At 36.2% G+C, this 14,166-nt stretch overlaps 1 protein-coding gene across 10 annotated transcripts in view; it reads left to right on the forward strand.

Moving 5' to 3' along the window:
* Positions 1-14,166, forward strand: part of LOC120475644 (uncharacterized) — a 54,009-nt gene that overhangs the window by 12,141 nt on the left and 27,702 nt on the right. For 9 of the 10 annotated variants that reach the window (XM_089120431.1, XM_089120439.1, XM_089120438.1 and 6 more), the window contains 11 exons: positions 36-152; positions 897-981; positions 1,521-1,716; positions 4,464-6,303; positions 6,967-7,137; positions 8,503-8,673; positions 8,780-8,974; positions 9,144-9,314; positions 10,819-10,992; positions 11,125-11,298; positions 11,576-11,749. In XM_089120431.1, the coding sequence (XP_088976557.1) occupies positions 36-152; positions 897-981; positions 1,521-1,716; positions 4,464-6,303; positions 6,967-7,137; positions 8,503-8,673; positions 8,780-8,974; positions 9,144-9,314; positions 10,819-10,992; positions 11,125-11,298; positions 11,576-11,749 (3,468 nt within the window). The remainder of the gene's footprint in view (positions 1-35; positions 153-896; positions 982-1,520; positions 1,717-4,463; positions 6,304-6,966; positions 7,138-8,502; positions 8,674-8,779; positions 8,975-9,143; positions 9,315-10,818; positions 10,993-11,124; positions 11,299-11,575; positions 11,750-14,166) is intronic. The other variant, XM_089120443.1, reaches the window with a different exon arrangement.

Genomic DNA, 14,166 nt, shown 5'->3' on the forward strand with positions numbered 1-14,166 from the left:
TTTATGTGATTTTCTTCTTTTTGTGTGTTGTTTAGTAAAAAAGGGCAAAAAACCACAGTTAATATTGGTGAAGAATTTACACGGTGGGAAGCTCTAAAAATACAGAAGAAATTGAAGAGTGATGTGGAACTGGCATCTTTTCTTCTCAACAGGTGAGATCTAAATATTTCACAGTTTATCATTCACTTCCAACTTAAAGGTGCTGTGTGTATTTTTTAGTGGCATCTAGTGGTATTTTAGCGAGTTGCACTAAGGGCTCAGCCCACTGCTCACCCCTTCCTTTCGAAGAAGCTACGGTGGCTAAAACGGGACAAACATATCATCATCTGAGACAGCAGTGAATAGACAGAGTAAGCCAAGAGTGTGTAACATTGTCACTGTTTCTGTACCACAGTCCATTAAACCACATCATGGATAAATTTTACAAAGCCGTAGTCAGGTGAGGATCAATGGTCTTTATATATAATATAATAATAGTAATCAGCTGATTGTCTCACAAACGTAACTAGCACATTTCTCCCAACATAGCAAACCCATGCAACTATCATAGAAACTGTCAGCTTTTAACAGGCTTCATTGTTCTCTGTTGAAATCAATGGGGTCGCTCTGTCCATTTCTTTTACTGTCTATGGCTGAGCCCTTAGTGCAACTCGCAGCCGAACCACTAGATGTTGATAAAAATCCACACTGCACCTTTAAATTCAGGACCTTGCCATAAGATCATACATTTCAGTCACCATGGTCAAGTAAAATGAATATGTAATAGTCTATTATTACTACTAGAAAATGTGCCCCATAACTCCCCCAAATGTGCCCACATTACTCTGATGTTTCTTGTAACTGAGCCATTACTATGGATTGAAATGCCTACCACCCCCAAATTATTTTGCTACCAGGATTCAACATGAGAAATCAGACTCAGACTTGAAGAATTACCGCTACCGCAGGGATTTCAAAGAAAATCTACTCTGGATCTTCAAGGTAAGTAAAAACCAAATCTCAACTCAAAAATACCCAAAACCTCTCATTAACAAACAAAGTGTAGACACGATGTATAGTAAGTTAGAGATTTATTGTGTTGCATATTGGGCCATATTTTAATATAGGAATGAGACATGCGTAGAGACAGAGAGAGTATGAAGTAATTTGCTCCGGGTGCAAGATAGAGCCCATAATCTTAAATGTCCCTCTGTAGCCTAAACTGCTATGGTGGAGTCGTTGCTCAGCCTTCATCTGCACTTAAAAGAATACCCTCAATAATTTCAGAAGCATCGCCAGTTATTTGATTCTGGAACCGGGCCTGTTTGTGTTTTTTTTATTTACCATGACTTTACCTTGTATGATCAATAATGTATGGTCAATAATGTAAATGAGTGCATTTTTACTGTTGCTTGTCTGTAATTTGTACTACAAGTAAATTGTTTACATTTTTAACATGTTTTAAATTTATAAAGGGTATAGGATTTGGTTACTTTTTTTGGCCTGTCCCTTATTTTTCTGCTTGCTTGCTTTGTTTTCAGGCTCTTGAGAAAAAAATTGCCATATTTCTGAAGAATGAGCTGGAAAAGTTGAAGAAAATACTAAAAAGAGAGAACACACAATACTTTGTGCAGGACTTTACAGAGGAAATGCGTGATATTAAAGAAGCAGCTCTTGATATGACTCTCTACTTCCTGAGAGATATGAATGAAGTTGAGGCTGCAGATGCTCTACAAGGTAAGAGTTTAACCCTCTCGGGTCTAATGTGTTTTTGGGGTCCTTGAGATGTTCTGACAAGCCCTGACATTTGTGCTTTTTTAAGTTGCATATAAACATATTAATGACAAAGGTGAAATTACACTCTATTTAGCACAAACAAGGCTCCCATAATATGTGAGCAACATGTATGTACATGTTTGTATTTGTGAGAGAATATTGTTTATGCGTGGTTATTGAAAAAAAAAATGAAAGTTTCTGAAATAAGGCCACAAAACACATACTAAATATGTGCCCACAAGACTTTTGGCTAATGGATGTTGTTGCCTAGAGTTTTTTCTTCACAATGATCTGAAAATCATCCTCCTAAACGTTCACATAAAACTGAATGGCCGTGAACAGGCCAGCCCTCGTCATGAATAAACAGGTGATTCTTAACTGAGAGAGACAAAGTCCCACATAATAATGAGCCTTTCATTCAGGTGTGCACACAAGAAAAAGTTGAAAGGACAACATACAACATACATATATGTATGTATAAAATCTTAATGTAAATGATAGTCAAAAAACATTTTTAGTCAAACCTGGAAACAAAGGTTATATGGGCCATTCTATAGAATTGATTCAAAGTTAGAGTTGGAAACATCTTGAAAAGAAAATTATTTTTCCATTTAAAGTATTATTTTTAAAGTTGGCCAATACATTTTATCATACATATTTCAAAGTTAAGGATTCATTATTTTGATATGTGCATTGCATTAGCTTGCATTGGATAACAGTTGATTAGTTTATGTTTGACAAAACATACTATATATTTAACATATGAACAGAAACTGTCTAACTAAAGCTTATTTGATGTCTATTTTATTGTAAAAACTTTATAATCTATTTCGTCTGCAACAGTAGGCTATGCATCTGTGCATTTGTTCGTTCACACACTCAGACACGCAATTCATATTTAAATAGTCTTTTCGGTTTTACAGATCTGTAACAAATCTCAATAGTTTATTTATAGTCTTACTAATATAGAAGCGGAGTGAATGAATGCACAGACAGACACAAACACACAGACACGCATTTAATGTTTAAACAGTCTTTGTGCAGTTTACAGACACTATTTAATAACGCGATTAGAACAAAGCACTTAAGAAAAAAATTCTTACAGCTGCATCTGTGTGCTCCTCGAAATGAAACAGGTAATTGAGGTAACTTTCCCAGGAATTATTCCTCACTGCGCTGCAAGACGAAAGGTTAGGACGAGGGAAGATTTGTAATAAAGCCCAGCTGATGTGGGCGTTATATGGCTTGCCTCAACATTAGCGTTTGTATAGCACACGCTCTAAGTGGACGTGTCACATTAACATGCATACGCTATAATTAGGTGAAAGGAAAAAGACAGACATCTAGCTTTTTATATAAATTACTTCATTTAAAAGAAGAGAATTTCAGCTTCATAAAGATAAATCTTTTGTGTCTCTGTGACAAGTATTTACTGAGTTACAGTTCATTTTTCAGACGCGTTTCAGAAAGATTTTTGCGGATTTTCGCACTGTTTATTTTATTTATTTTACAAAAACACAAGGTTTTGATGTTAATAAGAGTGCACACAAAAAAGAAGACCCTCTATAGTTTATAATCCTGTATTGATTTTATTTATATGACCATTAGTGACGGAGTATTTTAAGTCTATGTTGCAGCTATGTGAAAAAAAACAGCAAAACGCGGCAGCGCATGAGCCGACCTCAGAGGGTTAAAGGATTAGTTCACTTTTGAAAAAACTTTTGCTGATAATTTACTCACCCCCATGTCATCCAAGATGTCCATGTCTTTCTTTCCTCAGTCGAAAAGAAATTTAGGTTTTTGATGAAAACATTCCAGGATTTTTCTCCATATAATGGACTTCAATGGGAACCGGATGGTTCAAGTATCAAAAGACGGTTTAAAACTGTTTCAGATGCAGCTTCAAATGTCTTTAAACGATATCAGACGTTGAATAAGGGTCTTATCATGCGAAACGATCGGTTATTTCAAAACTTATTCCAAAAATGTAACTTTTATAAGGACAAATGCTAGCCTTGCTATATTCTGTGAGGCGCGTTTGCAACGTCACGTATTACGTAATTACGTTCAAAAGGTCATGGGCGAAGTAGCCGAAAGTACAGAGTCAGTGTTTACTAGTTGAACGCATAGGTTGAACGTGCAAACTAACTCTAACACCGTTTACAAAAAAAGGAATTAAAATGAAAAACAACGATGTCGGACGATTTTGATTCTGTACTTCCGGCTACGTCGCCCGTGACCTTTTGAACGTAATTACGTATTACGTGACGTTACAAACGCGCCTCAGAGAATATAGCAAGGCTAGCATTTGTCCTTATAAAAGTTACATTTTTGGAATAAGTTTTGAAATAACCGATCGTTTTGCATGATAAGACCCTTATTCATCGTCGGGTGTTGTTTAAAGACATTTGAAGCTGCATCTGAAACAGTTTTTAACCGTCTTTTGATACTTGAACCATCCGGTTCCCATTGAAGTCCATTATATGGAGAAAATCCTGGAATGTTTTCATCAAAAACCTAAATTTCTTTTCGACTGAGGAAAGAAAGACATTGACATCTTGGATGACATGGGGGTGAGTAAATTATCAGCAAAAGTTTTTTCAAAAGTGAACTAATCCTTTAATGGGCATACAAATCTGTCTATGTCAATTATAAAATGCACAAGAGAATGATCCATATTTTTTTTTTTATCAACATTTGTATGATAGATGAGCTGGTCCTCATTCATCAACGACCACTAAAATCAAACCTGAAGAGGAAGCATCAATCTGTATCTGAAGGAATTGCAAAGCACGGTGACTCCAAGCTTCTGAAAAACATCTACACAGATCTCTATATGACACAGGGTGCCATTCAACAAGTCAATGCAGAACATGAAGTAAGACAGATTCAGGCTGCTTCCAGGCGGCAAGAATCACAAGAGATTCCAGTTGAGTGCAAAAATTTATTTGAACCATCTGAACAAGACAAAGAGATCAGAACTGTACTGACAAAAGGAGTTGCTGGCATCGGAAAATCCATTTCTGTGCAAAAGTTTATTGTGGATTGGGCTGACGGAAAAGAAAATCAGGATATTACTTTCATATTTCCTCTTGCATTTCGAGAGATGAACCTAAAGGAGAAAGAAAAACAAAGTTTAACAAGTCTTATAAGTCAGTTTTTCCCAGAGATAAAAGGATTGAACCTTGCAAGAAATGATAAATTAAAAGTCCTGTTCATCCTTGATGGATTGGATGAATGTCGTCTTCCTCTAAACTTTGATGGTAATGAGACGTGGCGTGACGTATCGTCACCAGCCTCTCTGGATGTTCTCCTGACGAACCTCATCAAGGGAAATCTGGTTCCTTCTGCTCTCATCTGGATCACCACCAGACCAGCCGCTGCCAGTAAGATTCCTCCCGAATGTATCGACCGCGTGACAGAAGTACAAGGATTCAATGATGCACAAAAGAAGGAAGAATACTTCAGGAAAAGATTCACAGATGAGGATCTGGCCAACGAAATCATTGACAATGTTAAACAATCAAAGAGTCTCTTCATCATGTGCTACATCCCAGTCTTCTGCTGGATTTCGGCCACTGTTCTCCAGAACATTTTGGAAGAGAAAAGAGAAAATAATGATGTAAAAAACAATCAGGCTGACGATTCCTCTAAAACACAATCAAATACTGAAGACACTCCCAAGACTCTGACACAAATGTACACACACTTTCTCCGCTTTCAGATCCAGCAGAGCAGACGAAAGTATAATCAAGATAATCAATACATACCTGATGTTTCCTGGGACAAAGACGCCATCCTTTCACTGGGGAACCTGGCATTTCATCAGCTGCAAAGAAACAACCTGCTCTTCTATGACACAGACCTGGAAGACTGTGGTATTGATACCTCTAAAGCATCAGTGTACTCAGGCATGTGTACCCAGATCTTCAAGGAGGAAAAAGGGATCATTCTTGGTACCACTTTCTGCTTTGTTCACTTGAGCATTCAAGAGTTTATTGCAGCCCTTTATGCACATCTGTTTCTAGACATAGAGAAGAAAAGTGTGTTAATTAAAGAGTCTACAGAACAGGAAAACACCAAAGAAGCCATGATTGATTTGCTCAAGACTGCAGTGGACAAGGCGCTCGAGAGTGAAACTGGACATCTGGACCTTTTCCTTCGCTTCCTCCTCGGTCTGTCACTCCAGACTAATCGTCCACTCTTACGAGGACTGTTGACACAGCAAGAAGACAATGACCAGAGCAAAAAGGAGATAGTTCAGTACATCAAGGAGAAACTAGATAAAACTCTGTCTCCAGAGAGATCCATCAATCTGTTCTACTGTCTGAATGAGTTGAATGATCAAACTCTGGTGAAAGAGATTCAGACTCAACTTCGAGAAGGAAGTCTCTCATCTGATCTTTCACCTGCCCAGTGGTCTGCTGTGGCCTTTGTGTTGTTGACATCAGACAAGGAGATGGAGGAGTTTGATCTTCAGAAATTCAAGAAATCAGACGAGTGTCTCTTTAGACTGTTGGAAGTTGTGAAAATCTCCAAAAGAGCTCTGTAAGTCATTTAAAGCAGAGGTCTTCAAAACGACCCCTGAAGGCCCACTGCCCTACAAAAGTTTATATCCAACCTGCTTAATTTTGTGTTTTTCAAGCAACCCCAAATAGCCTGATTAGCTGCTTTAGGTGTATTAATTATACCCTACGGGGGGAGGGCCACTGGTTGGAGCTAAATTCTGAGGGCAACTGGGCCTTCAGGAGGCATAATAATAACCATTATCGCTTAGTAAGATAGTTAAAATGTTTAAACTATGTTTAAGCATCTAGGGAATTCTGTTTTCAACAATTGCTTTTGCAGAGGAGCACAACATCATTAAAATTAAATGTATTAGTCAGAATCATGTGACAGACTTTGAATACTTCAGTCACCCACATCAAATCATCGTTAACTCCAATATTCTTTACCTCTACAGACTCCCAAATAAAGTTAAATCAAACTAAACTCCTTTTCATTAAAGATGAAATTTATTTTACATAATCATGTTTGTTTGTTTGTATGTAGCAGTATGAGATAAGTATTGTCAGTGTAGCCCACCACATGCTTGAGTATATTTATTGTTTGTCTAAATGTAATAAATGTAATTTTTTTTTTAATTGTAAATGCATTGTTAATATTAAATTTTACTTTGTAATATAATAATTTCTAAATTATTTATTTTAGGTTAAACGATTGTGACTTGTCAGACATAAGCTGTTCAAATCTGGCTAATGCTCTCAAATCAGATAACAATCTGGAAGAGCTGAATATGAACAATAATAATCTACAGAGTTCAGGAGTAATTCATCTCTGCTCTGGACTGAAGAGTGAGAAGTGTAAACTGGAGATACTGAGGTAAGTTGTGTGACAACAGACAACAGGTGTGATATAGATATCCTTTACAAAGTTTGTGTATAAATAATATATTTCAATACCATCATTTAATATTGTTTAATAAATTGTTATGACTAATATTTAGTTTACCACTAAACTATCTTTGTTTCAGAAACAAATATGCTTATTTTACATCGCCTTCAGTTTGACGGATAAAGGGAGTTATTGGAGTAGTTCACTTAAAAAAAATTGCTGATAATTTACTCACCCCCATGTCATCCAAGATGTCCACGTCTGTCTTTCTTCAGTCGAAAAGAAATTAAGGTTTTTGATGAAAACATTCCAGTATTTTTCTCCATATAATGGACTTCAGTGGGAACCAAACGGTTCAAGGTCCAAATGAGAGTTTCAGTGCAAACTGTTCAAAGGGGTTTAAACGATTCCAGAGGATGAATAAGGGTCTTATCAAGCGAAACGATAGCTCATTTAAAAAATAAATAACAAAGTTTAAGTTTTATAAGCTCAAATGCTCGCATTGGTCTGTTCTGTGATGCACGTTCGTGACTCTCCTTTTCATCAAAATGAACAAATCTTTTTCCGAGTCAATTCGTTCATTTCCTTCGTTGAATGAATCAAATGACTCGAAAAAGATTCATTCATTTTGATGAACGAGTTTGAACAGGAGAGTCACGAACATGCGCCACAGAACAGAGCAAGGTGATCATTTGAGCTTGTAAAACTTAAACTTAGTTATCTTAAACAATCGTTTCGCTTGATAAGACCCTTATTCATCGTCTTGTGTCGTTTAAACCCCTTTGAACAGTTTGCACTGAAACTGTCTTTTGGACCTTGAACCGTTTGGTGCCCAGTAAAGTGAAAAAATCCTGGAAAGTTTTCATCAAAGACCTTAATTTCTTTTCGACTGAAGAAAGAATGACATGGATATCTTAGATGACATGGGGGTGAGTAAATTATCAGCAAAAGTTTTTTTTTAAAGTGAACTACTCCTTTAATTATTTCCTAAATTACTTTTTAATTTACTAGTTGTAGATCTATCTGCTCTGCTTTTTCTATTTTGCAGAAGCTACATGATTTATAACATAGCAAAAAAAAAAAAAGAAAAAATGGGGCAAAGTTCAAATGAAAAGAGACGAGTAATAAGAATCAGGAAAGATTGTAATATCCAGCTAGCTATATATTATCCAAACATGAGATATGTTAGACACCAACTATAAGACTGTAAGAGAGGCCAAACAGGAAGAGCTGTGCAGTAAACCTCACTCCCTTGGCCTCAAGAGGCACTAGCTACTGTCTTGGCTAGCGTTCCTCCCATGCTCGGCGAAGCCGGTTCGATTTTCTATACATTGACAAAAAAATTTTTTTCAGACTTAGCCAGTGTGCGGTAACAGAGGAAAGTTGTTCAGCTCTGGCTTCAGTTCTCAGTTCAGACTCCAGCAGTCTGAAAGATCTTGATCTGAGCAATAATAATCTGAAGGATCCAGGAGTGAAGCTGCTCTCTGATGGACTGAAGGAGAACTGTAAACTGGAGAAGCTCAGGTGAGTTCATGTTTAACATATTGTTAGACTAACTCTACTTTGTCTAACAATGGGAATTTTGTCTAAATTTAGTGATCAATGTTGGATTGAAATCTCTTTTCTTTAGACTCTCTAAATGCAGTATCACAGAAGAAGGTTATAAAGCTCTGGCTTCAGCTCTGAATCCAGACCCTTCAGCCCAGAAAGAGCTTCACCCTTCACACCTGATAGAGCTGGATCTCAGAGGAAATGATCCTGGAAAATCAGGAGTCAAGCATCTCCTGGATGCACAACAGAAACCAGACTGTAAACTAAAAATAAGGTGACATGTGATGAAATAATACAAAATAAGTGACATTCAGGCAAATTAATTGATGAAAGTACTGCTGCACTGAAATATTTCAATAAAAGTAAATGCATTAACCATTCCAAATGCTACATCAAGCTTAGTTGTGAATTGATTTCAATTTGGTTCAATTTCCATTCTGCAGGTTCTTGAATCCTGAAGCAGAGGAAGTCTGTGAGAATCTGACTAATGTTCTGGGTGAAAACCTGTTACTCATGAGAGAGCTAGATCTGAGTAAATGTCAACTGGGACACTCGGGATTGAAGAAACTTGTTCCTGTACTGGAGGATAAACACTGTAAACTCAACACACTGATGTAAGTTGTATCGTTATTAGATGACGAGTTTAAAGGAATAGTTCGCTTAAAAATTAATATTCTGTCATCATTTGCTCAAGTTCATTCAAACCTGTGTGATTTTCTTTTTTTCTGCTAAACACAATAGAACATATTTTGAAGACTGTCGGTACCCAAACAGTTGATGGACCCCATTGACTTCAATAGTATTTTTTTTCCTACTATGGAAGTCATTGGGGTCCATCAACTGTTTGGTTACTGTGATGACAGAATTTTCATTATTCCTTCATGTAATTTTTAAACCTGCATTTTATTTATCAAGTGAAAAGAGTGCAGAACAAACTACCATATGTGACCCATGACGGAAAAATGAGTCTGAATGCGCACAGTCTAATCACGACCAGGCAAAACAAGTAACAAGTATCTATATTTGTATGTTTTCTGAGAGGAGTACTTTTCCTTTGTCCATGAAAACATGCTGTTTTTCTCTGATTGCTTAACATCGCTTTTCCTCAGCACAATTTTGAAATAATTTTAAAGCGCAGCATTCCAATTCCAATCCTCGATGGCGGATTGGAGTCAGAACCAATGAAATGTGATTTTCAAACTCATGCTGACGAATGCCTGTTTTATTCATTTTAATCAAACAATTGTGGTATCATGGGAAAAAGAAGTTGAATATCCTAGATATGCGTTTTGATTTGATTTACCAGGAATTTTAAGCTATGGTTGCTTGGTGAATTTCTTTTGGAACCTTTCCAAAAACTCTCTTTTTCTTAAAATGACTTTATCGACTTCAAGTTATCATTATTTATAATGCGCGTTTAATAATGTAGATTGCTCCAAATCGGCTTTACAGTGATAATAGGAAATGAAAGTAACAGAGTTTGTTTTGGCCTTACAGCAGCTCTAGAATAAAGTTATTTTCCAGCAAAAGTTATCGTCGCAACGTTATTAACTTAGGTGGCGCTAAAACAGCACCATTTTAATAAAAAACTTATCAGTTCTCTCTGTTAAAAAAAGCCATATAATACCTTTAGAATGAACGTATGTGCACGCCATCAGCATTCTCACAGGTTCTTAAAGTTTCCGTAGAGAGTTTAACATATTCTGTTAAAAAATGCTGTCATGTCAGCGATGATGATCTATGACAATGATCGTTGTGACGGAAGTGAATCAAATCATGTGAATCACTCTTTCAACAGACCCATGGCCACCAAAGTACTTTACATATTGCCACACATTCACCCATTCATTCACTCATTCATACACCGACAGCGGTGTCAGCCATGCAAGACGTCATCCAGCTCATTGGAAGCAGTAAGGGTGTCTTGTTAGGTTAGATGTCTTGCTCATGGACACCTTGACATTTGGTCAGGTGGAACCAGGGATTGAACAACTTACTTGAACCACTGATCCTCTGCCGCCCACCACTGTCATTTTCACTATGTGTTATAAAAGTAACAGCAGTATCTAACACACGTTCACTTAGGTAATACTGAAACATAGTTTACTCTTTATACAGGCTGAATGACAACAAAATGACAGAAGAAGATTGTCGTGCTCTAGCTGCAGCTTTAAATTCAAACCCTTCAAATCTGAAAGAGCTGAATCTGAGTCGGAGTTTTCTAGGAGACTCGGGAATGAAGATCATCTCGTCTCTGTTTGAAAATGTAGAGTGCAGAGTTGTAAATCTCAAGTAAGTTATAATAAATGTGTAATCCAAAGGCTCAATATTGCAACAACAAAAAAATAATTTTGTTTTATTCAAATCTGAGTTGTATAACTGTATAGATAGCTTAGATTGGATATTATCACATTGTTTCTACAGGTTTAATCACATCTATATTACTGGAGAAGGTTGTGCTGCTCTGGCGTCTGCTTTCAATTCAAACCCTTCAAACCTCAGAGAGCTGGATCTGAGTGAGAATAAAATAGGAGACTCTGGAGTAACACACGTCTCCAGTCTACTGGGAAATCCACAGTGTACACTGCAGATACTCAGGTCTGAAATCAGTTCATATAAACATGAATCAATAAATTTGATGCCTAAAGCTGGCCTTTAAAAAAAGATTCAAATGTTTGGAAACATACTATTTGGCAGGTACTGTAGTCAGCAGTGAATGCATTGGTGCACACGATGCATAGAAACTTTATACAACTATCAATAAACATATTGATCTTTTTAAAATGTTGGACATTTAGATGTCCTAATGGTTTAATGCTGATTATGAACTATTGTTTTTATTAAATGAGTAATTGATTACAGTTATATTATTTAGACTTTCAGACTGCAGTATCACAGAAGAAGGTTATACAGCTCTGGCTTCAGCTCTGAGATCAAACCCTTCACACCTGAAAGAGCTGGATCTCAGAGATAATGATCCTGGAGAATCAGGAGTGAAGCAGCTCGGTGATTTACTACAGGATCCAAACTGTCAACTGAAGACACTGAGGTGAGATGTGATAAAATAATATAAAAAGTATATCTAGGAGAATTATTTATAGTCAAGTCACCTTCATTTATATAGCGCTTTTAACAATATAGATTGTTTCAAAGCAGCTTTACAGTGATAATAGGAAATTAAAGTAACAGAGATTGGTTTGGCTTTACAGCATCTCTAGAATAAAGTTATTGTCCAGCTAGTGATTGTTTGATTCACTTCCATCGATATTGCCTTTTCTAGGATATTGTTAATTCTTTAGGATCAAGTTGTGTTTTTTTTTTTTGAAGAGCGGTTTAATAGTGGCCAGCTTAAAGGTTTTTGGTAGGCTACGTATCTTAATGACAAAGATGAATTAATGATATTGAGAAGAGGATCTACTGTATGTCCTCTGGAAGCATCTCTTTCATTAGCTTAGTTGATGTAGGGTCAAACATACATGTTGTTGATTTAGATGATACAAGTTTAGAAAATTCTTCTACTCCTATAGCAATGAATGAAGACACATTTTCCTCAGGGAGACTGCAATGTATTCCCTGATGCAATACTGTAGTAGACCGTTGCATTATTAGAATTTTCTCCCCGATATTATCAGTCTAGTAAGTAAAGAGGTTCATGAAGTCATTACTGCTGTGCTGCTTGGAAACGTTTGGGGTTGAAGCTTTATTTTTCATTACCTTAGCAACAGTTTCAAATAAATACCTAGGGTTTTGTTTATTTTTTTCTTATAGGGTTGAAAATAAGCAGATCTAGCAACTTGTAAGGCCTCTCTGTACACAATCGTCCATGAAATGTGAACAAACTGGCAAAAGTGATAGGTCTAACATATTTGTAACACAGTCGGCTTTGCAGCCATCAACATCTATTCCATGTGATAGTATTAGATCTAGAGTATGATCACGGCAATGTGTAGGGTCCTGACACGTGTTGTCTAACTCCAATAGAGTTAAGACGGTCTTTTAAATGCCAATCCCAATGCATCTTTTTCATTATCTACATGTATAACAATTAGGACTTTATCTGCAGCCAGTACAAACTCAGACAGAAAGTCAGCAAATTCTTTGATAAAGTCTGTATGATAAAGAACAGATCTGTGGGCAGACATCACTAAATTAAAATTATTGTTTGCAAACTAACACTAACATTTCCCATGACACTCCTCTGAGACTAATGCTGTCAACATTGCATCTTTTCTTTAGTTTAGTGCAAAATGCTGTTACCCATCACAAAGGGGTTGACTATTTTAATCTGTTCTGGAGCCTCCTTGCACCAGCTGTTGGTCTATGAAGGTAGATTTGTGTCTTTATTATTCAATCAAAAAAAATGTTGCTTCAATCAAAAAAAATATTTTCAATTAAAAAAACCTTCACTTCAATGAAAAAAAAACTTTTCAATCAAAGAAAAAAAGTATTTGAATCCAAAAATATATTTGAGACTCAAAAAAATACATTTGAACACTGCTTTTCTTTGATTGAAAATGTTTTCTTTGATAGAAGTCCGGTTTTTTTTGTTTAAAGCAACCTTTTTAATTAAAGTAACATTGTTTTTGGATTGGACCATATAATGGGTAGGACATTTGTGTCTTTATCATTCAATCAAAAAAGAAGTTGCTTCAAACAAACAAACAACAGAATCAATACAAAAGTCACTTCAATGAAAAGATAAACATTTTCAAATATAGAAAATCATTTTTGAATGCAAATAAAATATTTGAGACTCCAAAAATTGCATTTGAACACCTTTTGTTTTAATTGAAAATGTTCTCTTTGATTGAAGTAATCTTTTTTGTGTTTGGGCCATACATGGGTAGGACATTTGTGTCTTAATCATTCAATTCCAAAAAAGTTGTTTCAATCAAAAAAAAAATATTTTTAATCAAAGAAAAAACTGTTGAAAAAACAAAAGCAAAAAAAAAAATATTTACCTCGTGTGTAAAAAAAGTATTGAAGAGAATGTGTTTTTTCGTTGTTTTTGTTTTTTATTTGAAGTGAAAAAAATTTAGAATTTCAAATTGTTTTGATTGAATCCTTTTTTTTTTTTGAAGTGCAAAAAGTTTTGAAGTTCAAACTTTTTTTTGATTGAATCATTTTGACACAAACGTTCCGCAGTGGGCGGGTGCTTCTCTGTTGGTCAGACATGTTTGATTGACAAGTGTCTACACCAACGACATCTTTCTGACAAAGAAGTCATGTTCGCCACTCGCCAGCAGCTTTTTTAGAGGGGATAAAATCTTTGCCTGGCAGGGGGATCTGCTACTCGACCGGCCACGGATATATGTGCCTTATATGCACTGCATTATATAGCGCCTGCCACTCGAACTTACACAATATTTACAGTAAATGCAGCGCATATTCCCCGACAGAACGGTACGCACAATAGGTCAATATTCACCATTAACCAAACGCTTTTCACCTGCCTAGCCACAAGAT

Source organism: Pimephales promelas, chromosome 2, assembly GCF_988280905.1.
Source record: "Pimephales promelas chromosome 2, fPimPro1.hap1.1, whole genome shotgun sequence".
Lineage (NCBI taxonomy): Eukaryota > Metazoa > Chordata > Actinopteri > Cypriniformes > Leuciscidae > Pimephales > Pimephales promelas.